Source organism: Pantherophis guttatus, chromosome 7 (genome assembly GCF_059756535.1).
Source record: "Pantherophis guttatus breed Tessera chromosome 7, ASM5975653v1, whole genome shotgun sequence".
NCBI lineage: Eukaryota > Metazoa > Chordata > Lepidosauria > Squamata > Colubridae > Pantherophis > Pantherophis guttatus.
In genome coordinates this window covers 26,472,716-26,491,893 of record NC_142069.1, presented here as the reverse complement: position 1 = coordinate 26,491,893, position 19,178 = coordinate 26,472,716, and the positions used below count along the sequence as shown (strand labels likewise).

Below are 19,178 nucleotides of genomic sequence, written 5' to 3'. Positions count from 1 at the left end.
GCATCTGTGAAAGACATAGTCGTGCTGCATGAGCAGTTACTTTCATGCCTTCAGCACAGATTTCTTCAAGTTCATTTCACTTTGTTGTTGTTAGCAGTCGGCAGGAGCTGAGGGGGACACTCTGTTATCCCATAACCACATTTCCTCTTGATATGGAAATGTCCTTCCCCACAACAACTCTGTGAAGTTTCCACATGACCTTTATTCAGTATAATGGGCTTAACTCTGTGAGATGAGAAATCTGTCAAAATGAATCCTAGTCACTCATTAACGGTGCTTAGTATTTTTGATATACATTTGTTCTTAAATCCACTTTGATTTTTACTTTGGTCCACAAACTCCAGCCAGGTACAATACAATATTCCATAAACGGTGGTTTATAAATCACAATTGTGCTCACACATCCTGTTAATCCAAAAACAAATAGCATTTAGCTTAGTACACTGTTCACACCCAGCCAATTAATCTGCTAATGCAATACAGTCCCAGGTGAAATCTTTCTGCACAGGCTAGAAAACATCTGAGATTTATGGCTTAAAACAAGAAAGCCTTTATCCTTTGGGCAAATTCTTCAGCTTAATGTCCTTTTCAGGAAAGAACATCCTTTTTGTGAGTTAGAAAAGGTAATGCAATTGATTAAATGTGGTGTGATAGAATTATTGCTATTTTTATGATGATATTTTATATTGAGATAACCAATGCTATTAATGCATAGGTCTAGTGCCACTAGAGACTTGAGCCACTAATATTTCATTATCTTGATTCTGATCTTTAAGGTACAAAGTACAGTTAAATCATTATTCACCCTGGAATACTGCCTTAGAGTATCTCAATAATCCATAACTGACAAGGCTGGATGATTGTCAGATTTAGTGAAAGGTCTTGAGGTTTTTTTTCCTTCCATATTAGTTACTTCTGCTGACACTATACTTTAAGGAGTTTAGGAGAAGAAAATTAAAGTAGGTTTGGAGAACTCACTTTAATTTTTTTTAAATTTGGCAAGTTGCTTAAAAGTTACAAAGGAACTGATAGATTAGCTCATGGGTGTCAAACTGATCGTGTCATAGGCCGGATTGTGATGTATCACGATCCAGAGCCAGGGTGGGTGTGATCGACTTAGACGTATCCGGCCTACGGGCCACTAGTTTGACAGGCCTGCATGATAGCTGATGAATTATCTTTGAGGTTATAAGATAGACTAACATACTCCTGGGCCTCCTCCTCCTCATAATAAAAGTATTCAAATGAAGACCTTACTTAACCTACTTTTAACTGATATCTGCAGTTATGTTTATGTGTGCGCTTGGGGTTAGTACACTCAATTTACCCTCAATTGAAAGACCTTGCAACTCTGATGCCAGTTTTGAAGGATTGTTAAGGTTCTCTCTTCTACTTTTCTTCCAGAAACCTGGCAGTATTGTATGTCTCAATGAGTTTACAAGGAGGCAAGGGCAGTTCCATTAAGGGGAAAGGCCTTACTTTTTATTTTCAAAATTACATCCAGCAGGGACTGCAGAAGTGTTGGGCTGAACCACCACAAATACATTTCGTTCCAGCTTTAACACAGAAGTAAAATGAGTCATTATGCTACAAAATAAAAGAGATATGGAATGGGTGGCTATATTTTTTTTTTCTGTATCATGGATATATTGAAAATTGTTGAGTTTTGCATTAGTATATTTTATTAGCCCTTTGTAATATCGACACACAGCTTCATAAACCTGTATTTAAGTCTATTTAGATTATTCCCATCCTTGGGTTTATAATCATAGTAATGATTATAATTTTAAATGAGCATTAACATCCAAATAATTTACCAGAACGTAATGTTCATGGTGTGTGTCTCGGCTAGGCTGCTATGGGTACTTAAAAGTTAATAGTAAATCAGATGTGGCCGCAGACTATGCAGAAACATTTTAGTCAATTGAATGGAAAGAAGGAGCCTTAAAACTCTACCCAGTCATGCTGATCTTTAATACATAACATAAAATAATATGTGATACATATTGAAATCTAAACATTCACATACAAGCAGCTTTTCTGTTAGATACAAATAAGGAAAAACATTCTCACTTCCTCTGTTCCTCTAAATAGACATTATATTTTCTTGTTGGGAATTCAGTGTTTCTGAAAATAGCCCTACAAGGTAGGCTATATTGTCATTTGAATTACATTAAGCTACCTTTGAAAACCGGTTTCTCAGCAACTGTTCCTTCTTGGTGTTATCATTTTTATGCTTCTCCATCCAGTAACATTTTATACAACATCCCCTTTGTGTCATGCCACTATACCCACTATTTACTTATTATGCTGTCCCCTTAATGGATCATTTTTGTCACCTGTGGTAAAGTTTAAGTACTCACAAATAATCAAGTATAAGAGATTTTGAAAAGAAATACCATTGGATTTTTCAAATAAATTCTTTTCTATAGCTATAGAGGATGTTGAAGAGAATGACCCAGCTTTATCTTACTTGATAAATCTTCTGTACGCTCATAGTCAGTACAGCATCTTTTGCATTTTCTCTTCCTAGCTAATAATAATGCTTTATGAACAAGTAAAGAACACAGATTCATTTTCATAAGCTAAACTTGTGTCTCAAGAAGCAATGAATGAGCAGAGTCCACTTAATCGTAACTGTAAGGCTACAGTGAAAAAACAAAGACAAAGCTCACGCTGTTAGTTACAGGGTTTTACCATAATAAGATGGACAGACAAGCAGAACAGAATATAAAGCACTTCAAATGCATTGTGGTCACTGCTGTATTCTCTTCAAGCGAAGGATCATAATGTTTTCTTTGTCTTTCAAAAGGAAAAAAAAGGATTGGTTTTCTTTTCCAGGGGTGCCAAAGATTAGAGGAGCTTATTCTTCACTTCAGAGAATCTAGGTTTGAAATGCCAGCACAGTGAGAAGTAAAATGACTTTGGGGAAGAGCCTCCTTGGGGAATTGATCAGAACATAATAGAACTTCCAGAGGTGCTAAAAAAGCCCTTCTAATGGTATCAGTATCTTTAAGGACAAATGATATCAGTGGCTGAAACTGGAAATCAATGGCAGCTATACCGAAGCTCATAAGGGAAGTCTGAATGTTTTTCATCATGGGATTAAGCAGACCCACAGTACACCATGAATACATGAATGGGGACATTAACAATAAGTTAACACTTTTTTTCTCAGTGACAGTATCTGATCTGAGTCAAGCCAGTGAAGACGTTTTAAGAGTTATATAAGAGTTATTGTTAATTTTCAAATGTATTGAATTCTATTATATGCAATATCTTTTGAATATGTTGATATCCTATTAGGGGAATTGAACAGAAAATGAAGAAAAAAGAGTGAGTATTTTCAGGACAGGAAGCCAGTTGCACAATTACAGTTTTCCTTCAACAGATTAAACAAGTCCATTTCATGACAAGGGAATTTACTTAAAGGTGACTTCTTTCCATGTGCTACAACTCCCAAATTTTGCAGAAAGTGTAGAAAAATTGCTTCCTTATCAAGGAATGGAGGAGAATTGTGTCTCTTTTCTAGGTAGATGGTATTATTATTCAAGGTTTCTCAAGAGATAATACAGGGATGGCAGGTGGTCAAAGAATGTTTTTTATATTCCTTTCCCAGTTGGATGAAGTATATTATATGAAAACCCAATGATTTCAGAACTCTGTATGGAGATACAATAGTTTGTTTCTAGAATTATAATTATTCTTAAGGCTGTTGTTTAAACAACTACTTGCAAGCTCCTTTATTATAAGTGGAAATACCACCAGGAAGGCAGCTAAATTTTTTTTTGAATGTCTTTGCCCTAATATACTTTAGGGCAGGGGTCTCCAAACTTGGCAACTTTAAGACTTGTGGACTTTGCTGGCTGAGGAATTCTGGGAGTCTAAGTCCACAAGTCTTAAAATTGCCAAGTTTGGAGACCCTTGCTTTAGGGGATATATTGGTTTCATTATATATTGGTTTTTCTTCAGTTTTCTTAAATTCTTATATGCCTTTTCTTCTTAATAAGTCTTGTCAAAGTGATTCTGAGAATCGTTGTTGGAACAAAATCACTTTTGGCTTTAGGCAAAACCAGAGTCTGACAAAAGAGAAAGAGATAGCTAGTGATTGCTATCTCAATGTTTATTTCACTGGAGGAGGGACCCAAAAGTTATTATAGACTACCAGTGTTTTGTAAACGGCAGCATTTTAAGACAGGCTGATGTAAGGCAAGGAATTAATTAGAAAAGTCAAATATCCTTGCGTTTTCTTTCTTTCTTTTTTGTAATTTTCCCAAGAAAATTCTCCCATTGGCAGAATGAAAATAGCTTCTCCAAAAAGAAACCCAAATTTCATGAGAATTATACAAAACTCGTGAAACTCCTTCCCATTAAAAAATATTGTTTTCAATTATTTTTTATTCAGGGAGGGAGGGTCATTTGAAATTTCATTTGGAAATTTTCATTTTATTTTCTGTAAAGTAACATTTCTTACTTATCCAATGAAATCATGAGTTTTATTTGTAGGAGGTTCCAACTAGTTCAAGGTATCATTGTACAATCATAGTATCATTCCCAAAGTTTGAGAGTCCTTGGATTAATACATTCAGTGCCAACATTGAAGTGCCAGCAGAGAATTGTCTAAAGTCTAGTGGTTAAGGCATCAGGCTAAAAAGTGGGAGACCATGGGTTAAATTTCAGTCTTAGCCATGAAAGCCAATTGGGTGACCTTTGGTCAGTCATACACACTCAGCCCAATTCACCTCATAGGGTTGTTGTTATGGGGAAAATAGGAAGAGGAAAGTATGTCTACAGAGCTTCATGTCATGACTATTAGCAAGCTTATCTTAATTATTTAACAAGAGACAATAAGGGACACACTGCAGTTCTGAAGAAAAGGATCAGTCACTCTTCATAGCTTCATCCCACATCTCTTAGAGCAGGGATCGCCCACCCCTGGCCACGGAAGTGGGGTGAGCGCATAAAGCTTCATTTGCACATGCCGCCCTGCTGCCATCACTGCTACCACAGCCAGTCCATGGAGTCAGAAAGGTTGGAGATCGCTGCCCTAGAGAATCCTAAATACATTTCAGAAACTTCACATTCCCTAGGACAACCTAATTAAAATGTCAGGAATGTCATCTCACGTATCTTAAACAGCTTTCATATCAGTTACTCTACTATCACCGCCCATTCCCTCCATTCTTCCCATCCTAAAACTTCTAGGTTAACCTGGCCTAATAAATTATTCCATATTTAGTAGAATTTAAAATTAAATAAATCATAGTGTATGTTTAGAAAATACTCCTACTGGTTGTTTTTCATTAAAAGCAGCTAGTGTGATTGAACTTTAAATGGGGTTTCATCAGGAGAGTGTTTAATTTATAGTCAATGAAAGTTTCTTCTCAAGTGATAAATGGTTTCCCACTGTTCTAACCAACACTTAATCTAGGACTTGGCCTCTATAGGGCCAAGTGAAGATCAAACAAGACTTGGTGTATGTAATTTATAAATCCATCCTCATTCCAAACCATGTCTAAATGACATTTAAGCATGTTTGTGATAATACATTTGCGATAGCAGCAGAAAATGGAAAACTATTGGAGTGGAATGATTAGAAATGTCTATTATACATAGTTATATATTCCAGCTTTTGGAGTTTTTACCATGTAAAGACTGGTTGGCCATGGCCATATAAAATAGCAAACAGGAACATTCCGCTAATTTCATTTCAGTCTTACTTGTCCTTCAACATCCTTTTGTGTAAAATAAAACTGCTAAAATATGAGCAGTGTAGATCTGTTTGTTAAAAGTAGTACAAATTTAAGGTGAGAAAACAAATCCATTAACAAGTAACAAGGTTTGTCATGACCTGTTATGAGAGATTTGAAGATTTACCTCATCAGTATTTGGACAATTTAATGAAAACAGATGATAAGTCTTCAGAAAGGGTATTCAATATCAACTTTTTGCAAATGGGACGCTCACTTTTCTCTTTGGATGCAAAATCTTCCTAACAGTGAAGACAGCTGAGATATGAAATGTTAATAAAGTTTTTTTCCATCTGAGCCATGCTTGATTACTGTCAATCTGTGCCAAATAGAAGTATATATATGTGAGTAGGGGTATATGAATATTATGACTACTCATAAAAAGAAGAAAGACCTGGAAAAAAACTCTTTCTTTCCAAAATGGATACTCACACTTACTCATAGAACGCTATTAAGATTTATATTAGCTTTTGCTTTATTCTCTAAATTTTTCTCAAATAAGAATATGAAATATAGAATATGAAGGAAAATCTATATTCTAAAGGTAGCATAGTAATCTTAATATTGAACATTTTTTCAAATATCGAAAAAGGAAATATGTGGAATATGTTATAGAAATTAAAATATATGGTGTAGAACAATTTAAACTAGACAAATTTCTATTCAATTTTCTATCTTTTATTATGTTAAAGAAGAATGTGAAAGAGGAAAGTGGTGAGCATCTGTAGACTAATGGTGGGTATGCTTTGCTTGCATGAAATCTACAGAATCAATCTTAACATTTCAAACTCATGGTGAAAATAGTGAAACAAGGAAATATTTTAACATGATATGTGATACAGGGACAAAAAAAATGTAGTACTTTACAGACACCATTTTTGGTACCTGCCAAGTTTCCTATCATGTCGGTCTTTTTAATTAAATTGGAAACTGGCATTGCAAATTACTTATACTTATTTATAAACCCCTAGCATTAAGTGTATTTGCAAGGGTGGAACCATATAGACTCATCTCCATTCTTAGAAAATAAAAATTATGGGTGGCTGTTTGGAAGTGTTGGTACATATCTGTCTAGAACAGCAGAAATGATAGAGAACATTTTGGGATATTAGAAACAATCATAGAAATAGCGTCACCACCTTGTCTTGGATTAATGGGTATTTTATAACTGGTCTTGCTGCAACAGCCATTTGTTGATTTGTGCCTACCTATCCCAAAAAAATTACTTAGCCCTGATTACTGTTGCTTGAGAATAGGTAATTAGACAGGCAATGGATGTCATTCACCCACATAAGCCAGCTTGATTGATTGATTGGTTCGATTTATATGCCGCCCTTTTCCAGAGACTCAGGGCGGCTTACAATGCATTAAGCAATAGCCTTCATACTTTTGTATATACCTGCTTAGTAGGGCTTTCGCCCCCCCCCCTCCAAGCGGTGTTCTTTTTTATACAAAGTCAGCTTATTGCCCCCACAAACCGGGTCCTCATTTTACCTACCTCGGAAGGCTGAGTCAAGCTTGAGCCTGATAAGATTTGGACTTGCAGTAATTGCAGGCAGCTGGTGCTACTTAACAGTGCTTTAGTCTGCTGCGCCACCAAGGCTCCTTCATGTGACTTTTATTAATAGTGTCGCTTTGATTTATTGTTGATTTCTGTCTATCTGATATAAGATAGAAATGAGAGTTGAATTTCTAAATATCTTCAGGGTATAAGGTTGTAGAAGATATGATTATTTCATGAAGGTGTAAAACCTGCCTTCATAAGATTTTCAAGTAAGGATTGAAGGAAAAACATGTTGCAGATAAGGTAAGAAGAGCATGTGTACAAATATATACAGCTAGTCCTTGACCTATGATGTTTTGTTCAGCTATTTTAATGTTATCACAATACTTACGTCATTCAATGCAGTTTAAAGCCTACATGGAAAAAGAGATGCCAGATAAGTTGGCCTTAGAAAAGGCTGAGGAATATGCGACATTGTTGACACTTGCTAGATAATTAGAAAAGTCAAATAATGCCAAAAAAAAAGAAGCCAGCATATGCTTCATTAATTATAGAAAATCCTTCAAGCTATGAAATGTGATTAGAAAAATGGAAATTCCAGAACATGTTATTGTCCTCCTGCAAAGCATATATACAGGTGATGAAGCTACAATGTAGACAGAACATGGCAAAATGGACTAGCTCTAGGTTAACAGAGGAGTCAGGCAAGGCTGTGTACTTATTTACTCGAGCTATATGCTGAAAATATAAGAAGAGAAACTGATTTGTGAGAAGATGAATATGATTTTAAAATTGGAGGAACCAAATCAACACACAGTTCTCAAAACACAAATGGTAAAGCTCAAATTATCCTACTTTGAACACATTCTGTAGAAAAGCTGTAATGCTGGGGAAAAAATGGAATGAAAAAGAAGATGACTACTAGTGGATGGGCTTAGTTACAGTGACAATGGTGCATTGGAAGATCTGGAGGACTCGATTAGGAGAAAATCTATCTATGTCAACACCATTGACACCAACTTGATGGCTCATAATTCAATTTGATGAGTCCATAGGTATGTTCGTGGGACTATCTATCCTTATCAGATGAGATGAAGCACACCTATTGCTAAATAGAGCAATTGTCAGTATATACTTCTGAAAAATAAAAGATAAATATTTGTGTATTGATTTTTCCTATTACTTAAAAGAATCTATTTAAAACAAGTTATGAAATTCTGATGAAAAAATAAAAGACAGTACTGATTGGGATAAATTAAAATCCTTCCTCCAAAGTTTGGAACCAATTCATTTTTTTTTTCCAGTGAGAACTCTACAGTTTTTCAAACATATATTGAGAACAGTTCAATATGGCTTGAATATTAAGTCCCTGGTGATATCCAATTAAGTCACTTTTTAGCTTGAGCAATAGAGATAGAGAATGCACTGCAAGTCATTTTCTGAGCACAGTTGCTACCATTTATTTAACCTTGAAGTTCAGGAAGAATGACTTAGTTCAAAACATGGTAAAATCAACTTTTCTCTTTTAACATACCTCATTGACCCAAAGAGGGGAAAAAGAAATGGTTTAATTAAAGATAAAATATTAATCCAACACTTCTTTAAGAGTCTTGGATGCTTATAGAAATAAATTAAGTCCAGACATCTCATTGCTATTGCCAATTATTTACCATGCTGAGTTTAAGACAAAAAAATCAGAGGGGTACTTCTTTCAGGGAACAAAATAATCTAATATGACTATATGGAATTATAATAAGAAACTATATGATTCTGCTTTCTACAATAATGGAAAAACTGGGGACAAATGTTTAAAACTTCTAAACATCTAAAGCAGGGGTGTCAAACTCAATTTCATTGAGGGCTGCATCAAGATTGCGTTTGACCTCGGGGAACCGGGGTGGGTGTGGTCAGCTCGATGTCACTCTGCCAGAGAACGCACTGCCAGCAAAAACGGGCTCCTGAGCTCCATTTTCAGCTGCAATGGCTCCTGTGACCCTCTGCCGCGAAAATGGAGCTTGGGAGGGCCGCATGCGACCCGCCCAAGCTCTGTTTTCGCTGGCAGAGGCACTGCAGGCCAATCCTTTGCTGCTTCCAGGGTGGCCCCGCGGGCAAGATATAAGCACTCCATGGGCTGGATCTGGCTCATGGGCCTTGAGTTTGACATCCCTGATCTAAACTGTCATATTGATGAATAACAAAAGTGAGATTTAATCAATTACAATTTTGAGGAAGCCATGGAATATAGGTTGCAATGATCCAGGCTTATACAATGTTTTGGTGTTTTCATGGAAAAATTAATGTAACACATATGTACATGCTTAGTTGGCTGCATTTTAAATATAATATCTTGTGAATCTGATTTTTTAAAATTGTAATTTAACTTGATTATATAAGATTATATAAGATTATATGATTATATGTTGAGACAGAGAGTTAAAAGGTGAGATAAATTAATTCTGTAAACTTTTTTCTTCCGTAGTAGAAAGCTTTGTGAATATTTATAAATAGAATTGCATTATTTGAAAAATATTACAAATTCATTTTATGGCATAATGTTGTTGGAGGCTAGTGTGGGTACTACAGAGAACTGATTAACATTTTTAAGTATCTCAATTTAAAGTAAAGTATTAACTCTACTTTTTAAACCATTTTGGAGAAACTTAGAGTTTTCTTGAATGAGAAAATTTGTTATAGGTAACAAATCATTAGATGGTATTAGATTAACTTAGAGGAGAAGGGAGGAAAAGGTTGAAAGATTTTTATATATTCATATCTTCCATAAAAACATGCTCAGGATAGTTTTCAATAAATATCTTATTTATTGCTATCACATAGTTGTGGGGGCTTGCATTTTTTCTGTATTTTATTTTGTTGAATATATAACTCATTATATTTCTAAGCCAATTCTAAATTGTAATTACATTAAACAGATTTACATTTCATATACCAAATGTATGCATAATTCTCTTTTTGCATCTACTTGTCTATATATTATGGTTATCTCCCTACAAGTTGATTTTTGACTCTTGATTTGATTTGTTTATTTGTGCATTTTTAGGCCAGCAGGTTCTTGGTTTGGTAGAGAACCAGAGTGACTGGTACCTAGGAAACCTCTGGAAAAATCACCGTCCCTGGCCAGCTCTTGGAAGAGGTTACAATACAGGTATGTTCAATAGCATCCTGAAAGAAAGTTGTTTCTGACCACTATGATATCTGAAATTGTGAAAGATATATTATTTTAAAGAAAAGATGCTCCTTCCTAGATCATCTGCCATGAATGTTGAGTCAATCAACTCCTGAAGCATATGAGCACCTTCTAAAAGTCAAGAGTGTGATTGCAACCAAGGCCAAATTATGACAAGCTAGAAATTACAGTAATATATTGTTTTCTTTCTGTTTTTGCTACAGCACAAACATCTGTTCAGTGTATAAACTAATATGGAGCAATGTGTTTTCACTGATTTTTTTTTCTCTTCTGCACTCTATCCCCTTCAAACGTTTAGATTTGGATTCAGTCATTTTCTGAGGGGGAAATGCCATTCAGTAAAAAGGTGATAAGAGCATTCTAAGCTCATATAATCAAAACCTGCATCCATAAATATTAAAGTGCTGCTTGAAATTTGATCCCATAAAATGAGTTGCTGGACAACTAATGATTATAGGTTGATCGAACATCTTGCTGTTTTATAACTGTTTTATATTTAAGCATTAATTGTTACCTTTTAAATATGTGAATTGTGTTCCAAATGAAATGCATTCAAATAATAGTGGAATCCCTTTTTTGATGGCAGCCTAGCTGTTTGTTAAATAAGTAATGTCATCAAAGAAATCAAACACCACATGGAAATGACTTCACCAAGTCATGGTGGAAATAAAGTGCATAGCAACCCCGCCCCTCCAGATATGATGTGCATAACTCTTCTCCCTAGATATGCCCTACCTAACTCTCCTCGCTCAATGTGATGCAGAAATCACAACCAAATATGATGGGTTGAAACTAACCCCAACAAGAAAAGTGTGAGAGTCAACCCTAGGTGCATGATTAGTTTAACTCCGAACCTAATTCTATGCATATTCAAACCAAACTATCAGATTTGGGGTGGTGGGTATGCACATCATATCACAGGACTGGGGGATATGTAGGTCACTTCTGATTAGGGCCCTGACTTATGATGTCAACACATGGGGTTTGTTTACTTTGATGACATCACTGATTAAAAAAAACTAAATAAGCTGTAGTCAAAAAAGGGATATACTACATCCACTAAAAAATTTCTTCTTTATAACATCTCTTCATAATTTAGAATATGAAATGCCTTTTTGGTGTCTAGTGGTCAGTTCATATTGTAAAGATCGTTGTAGAATTTTCTCAGATGTACTATATTTCATGCCTCTGGAGTTAATCTTCCTTTCTAGCTTGATTATTTGCCAATACTTGTTAACCACAATAAGACAGACATAAAACATCAATTGTTATAGCCAGAGTTATGTTTGTAATTCAGTGACAAAACTAATATTAAAACAGGAAGAGTTGGGTTCAAATCCCTGATCTGCTACAAAATTTAGAAGCCTCAAAATATAGATGGTATATCTTCAGCATAGTGATAAGATCATAATAATGGTCCAAATAAATCTAATGCCAAGCTGTCAAATTTCCTTCCCCCATTGGGAAAAAGAAGCATGCTTTCTGTGACTTGATTTATAGGGAGGGACAGGTTTCTCTACTGATTTGTGTGCAAAATGTGAGCAGACATACCAGGTGGATAAAGAACATACCCATAGGCATCTAAATCAGTTCCATCTCATACTTTAGGTGGCCAGATAGTGACTTATATTCTGTTCGCATCTTAAATAAAACAGACAGCAGCTGGGGAAGGATCCATTTCTAAAGGAAATGTTCCTGTTAAATAACTTTGTACCAACAACCAGTTCTTTGTGACAATTGAAATGTTCACCAAGGAATTTCTTTAGATTCTGTGAAAGAGATTTGCTATTGTGAAAAAGCTAATACACAACAATTAGATTAATGCCATTATTTATATTATGATGTAAAGGTGTAAGAAGATTATAAATACTTTCATTTTATGGTTTTGGAGACAGTTACTACAGATTGCTAGAAGACCTACTCCAAGACAGCCTTCTCTGTTGAGGTGATCATAAAATATAAATTCAATATTTTAAATGAGTGTAACAAGTGGAGATGGTGTACAAAAAACGGCATTGCTTGATAAAGTTAAGAGAAGAATAGAAGGGGAAGAGATTGAGTGGATTAAGTGAGTGGATACAATCTATTTATTTGTTTTATATCAGAATTACAGAAATTATAGGGTGGTTCTTAGAACAGCTACAAATTATTGCCAACAGTAGAGCAATATGACAGGCATAAATGTACATGCAGTCATCAACAGTCCTGTCTGATTTTTCAGGAGCACCAACCATTTAACCAAAAATGCAAAACACTAATTGAAATGGTTCCTAGGGCATACGAAAATGAAAGAGAACTCTATCCATTTTATGAAACCCTGACATTTAGCATAGTCAATTGTTATGCAGAGTGGAGAAAGAATTGTATTATTATATTTCACGGTAATTTTGCCTGGTATTTGACTCCTAGAAGGCAACAAATAGCCCATCTATTGCTATGATGGAAAGGCAATAAACATTGTGGTGTCCTCATTCAGTTTTGCCCATAATATACATTCTAAATTTTCCAAATTTAAACTTGCAAAAGGAGAAAGATTTACAGGATCTGAAGAGAGATCAGAGTATATTTAGTGTTTATTTACTGATATTTTATTTTCCACCCACCAGGTATTTTCTCATCCTCTTTTTTTCCCCCCTTTATGTAGTCATTTATCCTGTCTTAAATATAAAAAAAAATTAAATAAAATTGGGACATTTTGTCCCTGGCTCTAAGCCTTGTTATTAACAATTTGTTGCACAGGCCATAATTAGCTGTATTGTCACAATATATATTACAACATATAACTACAAACAAAATAAATACTATTTTGGCAATGAATAATAGGTAAATCCAGTCATCTTAGCACTGTTGAGGCACAAGAGTACCAGAAATATTTATTGTTAGTTTGTTTTCTGCCTACAGTGCTGCACATCAGCAGGGAACGTACAACATTTAAAATGCCTTTAGTATAATATAAAATATTTTAAAATAAGACATATTATGGCAGATTATAATTATATATAATTCCCAGCTGTTCTTCTCCTATTACAAGAACACTGTATCACTTGTTATATCGTAAGACATTATACATATTTATTTTGCATCCCTATTGAGTAGTCAAAAATCACTTGATTAAAAAATGCTGAATTAATAAATACCAAACAAACTGATTCTCTCTCATTTGCTACTAAGCTAGTTCACATGCTTGTCTAACCAACAAAAATCTTTCTTTGCCACAGAAACAAGCAAGTAACTGGTTAGGTAGGAACAAGCACTGCTGATCAAAGAAAGCCATTGAGATGCATTGTTATATCTCAAGACTGGGAAAGGAACAGGCAAATGGGTGGAGGAAAAGGTTCGTTTGTGGGGTCTAGAAGGTAAGCACAGCTCACAGCCCTTGGCTTAAGATTGATACGCTCCTCCCTAAATTAGTTGTCCATTCCATGAGCACACAGTTCATGGAAGAACACAAATGAAGTGGTGAGGGAGGAAGGAGACACCTGCCTAGCTAGCCAGATCAGCTGAATTAACTGCGGTATTAATGGGGTGACAGATGTTGCAGACAGATCATCCTTACATCCAGAAGGGGATGATTGAAAAAGCTTATGATTGAAATGATTGAGATTGACTGGTTCTCCCTGTTTCACACACATGCATGTGGTAGGTAGGTGGCAGGCAGGCAGGCAGGCAGGCAGGCAGACAGACAGACACAGACAGACAGACAGACAGACAGACAGACAGATAGATAGATTCATTCATTCTGCATCAGGCAGGTGATCTGCATAAATATAACATCCTGTGCAATAAAAGATACTATTTTGATCCTGAATCACATGAAAAATGCAGTTACGGTATCTACATTTGAAAATGCAGTACTATGGAAGATATTTTCTTGGAATGCCTGCACCAAACAAGAAATCAATACTTTGAATTATTTGATTTTACAGATTTTAAGAGATTGTGTTTTGAATATAACTTACATTTGCCTTGCTTGGTAATTTTACAGTTGAAACATGTAATAATTAAAACAGTGCATCTGAGAGGTCTTATCAGTCTCCAAGGTATCTGAAGTACTAGGAACTAATTCTAGGATTAGCTTTATTTATTTTTTGTCAGGTTTAGTTTATATCACCATGAGATATCTGAGATTTCTTTCTCTTTACTATATAAACACTTTATCTTTTTACGCCTCTTGGTGTTACAGTTTTCTATTCTCCACTACTAAAAATAACTTAAATATTAAAAAGAAAAGTCCTGCTAAGCAGATATTCCATTTCCCAATTTCCTCTTCCTCTCTTACACTGCAGAAGTGGTTAGTTATGGGGAGGATCCTGTAGAAACAGCTATTTTATTTAACAGGCTCAGATATTGCTTTAACTTAAGTTCAAGTATAATAGCTGACATTACTCTGAACAGTTACTCTTGACAGTCTTGCGTGCTTACAATACACTCATACATTATTCTTCTATGTTTTAGTCAGCTCAAGCTCTCATTTTTCAGTTCCACAAAGCTATTAAAACCTTTTTTTCCCCAGTTTATATGGCTGAGAGAGAATAAAAAGGATATAGAGATGAGCTAAAAAGGCAAGTGAGTGAAAGGAAGATTGGAGAGGAGGTAGCAGCAAATGCAACAGCATTTTTCTGAAACGTGGAACAAGAGGTCATTCCATGCAACAGTTCAACTTCTCCAAGATAGCAAAGAATGGATTATTGACAGAGTCAGCATATGTCACTATAAAGAAAACTGTTCAAAATTGAAATATATTGTTTGACTCAGTGCTCTTGGAGAGAACAAAGAAATAAATCTCCTGGGAACAGAGGGTGGTGGTAAAAGAAAGGTAAGGCTTATCAGATACCTGCTCCATGAATTAGAATAGCTGTCAAACAATATAGCATTAAAATAGGAGGAACTCAGAACCCCCGTGAAAAGGCAGAGATACAAATTGTGCCAGAATAGAAAATAAGGAGGGAGTAGCTCTATTATTAGTCCTAATAAAATATAGCACTTTTTAAAAAATCAAACGTAACACTGATTTGGCAGAAAAACAGTAATGAAGATACCATCACTTTATTTTCAAAAAAACTGAATATGAAATCATATTGAGATCAGCTTAATTGAATCATTAAATATATTATAAAAGTTCCTCCAGGAAAGATGTAACACTTTTTGATTTCTTCCTTCTGGCTATGTGAAGGCTCAGAATAGCCTTAGGGATGTTTCCAGGCCAGAGTACCCATTTTTCTCTCTTTCTGTAGGTATGCATAAAGACTTGCCTTCCTCCCTATAGGAATACAGGTGCATTTCTTTCTTTCTTTCTTTCTTTTTTTTTGCAAGGAAACCTGAAGCATTTAGTTGGCAGCAATACATCAATACATCAACCAAGTATGTTTCTGTGAGAAAAAGTCACAACAATAGGGAATTCTATTGTTTGGTCTTACTGTTCCTTGAACATTTAGGAAACACAACTACTTGTTATAGCATGAAGTTAATGTCAGGTTAATGATGTCTTAATTACAGAAGTCCTACAGAGTAAGCTAGATCTTTTTAGATGTAAATTGGGTTTGTTTCTTAACTGGTTGCTGTCTTCAGCTTCTGAGGTAGACATGCTACTTTCCAATCAATATAGTTAGGAAATAGCTTTGCTGATATATTAATTATATATTAATATATATAATGATATATTAATACGCCTGGACTACTGTAATGCTCTCTACATGGGGCTCCCCTTGAAGAGCACCCGGAGGCTCCAGCTGGTCCAGAATGCGGCCGCGCGGGTAGTTATGGGAGCAGCATGGCGCTCCCATGTGGCTCCCCTCCTGCGCGAGCTGCACTGGCTCCCTGTGGTCTTCCGGGTGCGCTTCAAGGTCTTAGTTACCACCTTTAGAGCACTCCATGGCTTAGGACCGGGGTACTTACGAGACCGCCTTCTGCCACCAATAGCCTCTCACCGCCCAGTACGCTCCCATAGAGAGGGGCTTCTCAGGGTGCCGTCAGCCAAACAATGTCGACTGGCGGCCCCCAGGGGGAGAGCCTTTTCTGTGGGGGCACCCACCATCTGGAACGAGCTCCCCCCAGAGATACAGAAGATTCCGGATCTGCGCACTTTCCGCCGTGCCCTCAAAACATTCCTGTTTCAGCAGGCCGGCCTGGCCTAACTTTCCCTTTATATTGCTTTTTGATTTTATTTTAAACTGGGATGTCTTGAATTATCTAGGACCAGAATGTTTAGTATATTTTAATTGGTTTTTTATTATTAACATTTGTATTACATGTATTTTTATCGTTCGCTGTTCACCGCCCTGAGTCCCTTAGGAATAGGGCGGTATATAAATTTAATAAATAAATAAATAAATAAATAAATTCCTTATAGGGTCAGCTTTCAAAACCAGAAATGCCACACCTCTCTTCCACAGAGTTCAATACTGGAGTTGTCAGGGATTGAATTTAGCCTATATACTTTCACTGATTATGGAAGTTCACCAATTATGACTCTGCTTTCAGACAGTAGAACCAGGGGTGAAATCTACTTACCTTCCCCACCTGTTCGGAACTGCACATACGTGCGTAGACCCTCTGCACATGCACAAACCCTTCTGTGCATGCACAGAGGGTAAAAAGTAGGTTACTTCCTGGTTAAAACCAGGAAGTAACTACAACCGGGCAGGTGGCGGAGCTTCACGCCGTCATCGCTACCAGTTCTCCGAACCACCCGCCGCCATCGCCACCGGTTCGTCTGAACTGGTAGCATTTTACCCCTGAGTAGAACCTTCTTAATTGGTGAGAAAGAAAATAGGAGTACAATATGTTATGAGCTAGTAGTGGGTTGCCCCCCAGTTCACATCGGTTCTATAGAACCGGTCCGCGAGCGCACGGCCCCGCTGCAAACCAGTAGTAAAGGTAAGTAGAACCCACACCTGCTGTGAGCTCTTAGGGCTGTAAACAAAATTTATAAGTATTTAATTCAGGAATTATAAAACCATAAAATTGAAAGGGAAATAGAACAAGAATTTAGGGAATCAAGACGTACTTCTTCCTCATTGTAAAAATCTGAATTAAAACATATGTGACACTTTAGTTTTCAGTTTTCATTGAACATGTCCTTATTTCAATTGTCATCTAGTGATGTGCTACTGTGAAATGATAAAAATGCAAGCATTCAATCACATTTTTAAAAAAAATCAGTGGTTTTTGTCTTCTTTTTATATGCTTTTGAAGGACTTTTCAGGTAGAAAATGTAGTTTTGCTTTGGGAGTTTAATTAAAGTGTGGGAGAAAGTAGAATTTTTAATGAGAAGCAGAAGTGTGAAATTAAAAAATGAGAGTAAATATGATTCAAAATGAAGAAGGTCTGTAATGAGTAGTCAATTTTTGATGGTAGCCAAAACTCCCTTTTCTGATGCCAAAGCCATTGGCTTTAAAATCTGCAAGGATTCATCTTTCTGAGATTATTTAGATATTACACTTCAATAATAAAAACAAAATATTTTATTTTACTGTATGCAAAAGAATTGGCAAATTAAAAGCAGGCATATACTATATATGCAGAATAGGGGGTATTATTATAGGCTTAAATACTAATTACCGGTAAATACTAATTATTTAGTCTTTAATATGGTTATGGAAATAATTATTTCTGAGGCTGTGTCATAGTGATAGGAAATTTCTATTGATAACTACTTTTTATTTCTAGTATTTGAACCAATACTAATTCCTAAAGCTTCTATACTTTATTTAGATGAATTCTTGCATGGTGCTTTTACTAATAGATTTTTAATACTCAAAAGACTCTACTCTAATAAAGTCAATTAAATCCACTGTGGAGCAGTGAACTTTATGACACATATGTAAGAGTAACTGGGATTGTGGTAGTCAAAGATGAAAATTTTTAATTCATTTTTGGTAATGAATTCATTGTTGAGTTCCTACGCTGTGCTGAGATTTGTTTTCATTAACATGCTAATTGTTCAAACATTTCTCTGCAGGTAACTAGCTTTAGGCACCTGACATGTTTTATTTTTAACATAATTATTCCCGTTATCATCTGAAAAAATGATCCCTAGCTATTCTCTCTTGGTACCGTTGGTTCACAATGGAAGGCATACAGTTTTTTAAAAATACAATGATTGGCTGAGTTGACACATCAGGCACAGATTGTGCTAATCTGTGGCTTGTTTTTATCACCGATGAACAGCCGTTATGATTTGGTTGACACTTTATGCTAAAACATAAGCCATGATTTACAAATCAAAATACCTGGGTTCATGCAGTGCACTACTTCAAAATAAACTAAACAAACCACATTATGTCTCGGAGTAATTGCTGAAGCCAATATGAAACAGCTCTCTTCAATTGCTCTAAGGCATTGAATATATAGTCAGAACTGAAGGACAAAGCCATGGGATAAACAAGCAATCATTCACAAATCTTCCCATGAAGAAGAAACCTTTCTTAGACATGTGATTGGTTAAGGCATCAGAAAAAGACTTTTTGCACTCCTGTTTAGGTTATGAAACTCCTAGGAAAGTCTGATAATAGTATTCTGGTAGTACGATCCTTCATTACACTCTTTGACTAGTATTAATTTTTTTTTGAAAAAACAATTAAGTTTATAAAATAATTGCCTGCACAAAATAAAAACCTGTTCCAGGGGTGAAATCCAGCAGGTTCTGACAGGTTCTGGAGAACCGGTAGCGGAAATTTTGAGCAGTTTGGAGAACCAGTACCGGAAATTTTGAGTAGTT

At 35.7% G+C, this 19,178-nt stretch overlaps 1 protein-coding gene across 2 annotated transcripts in view; it reads left to right on the top strand.

The window, feature by feature from the left end:
• The window catches only part of LARGE1 (LARGE xylosyl- and glucuronyltransferase 1), a 382,380-nt gene that overhangs the window by 279,557 nt on the left and 83,645 nt on the right, over positions 1-19,178 (top strand). For both annotated transcript variants that reach the window (XM_034403814.3, XM_087873824.1), the window contains exon 7: positions 10,313-10,417. In XM_034403814.3, the coding sequence (XP_034259705.2) occupies positions 10,313-10,417 (105 nt within the window). The remainder of the gene's footprint in view (positions 1-10,312; positions 10,418-19,178) is intronic.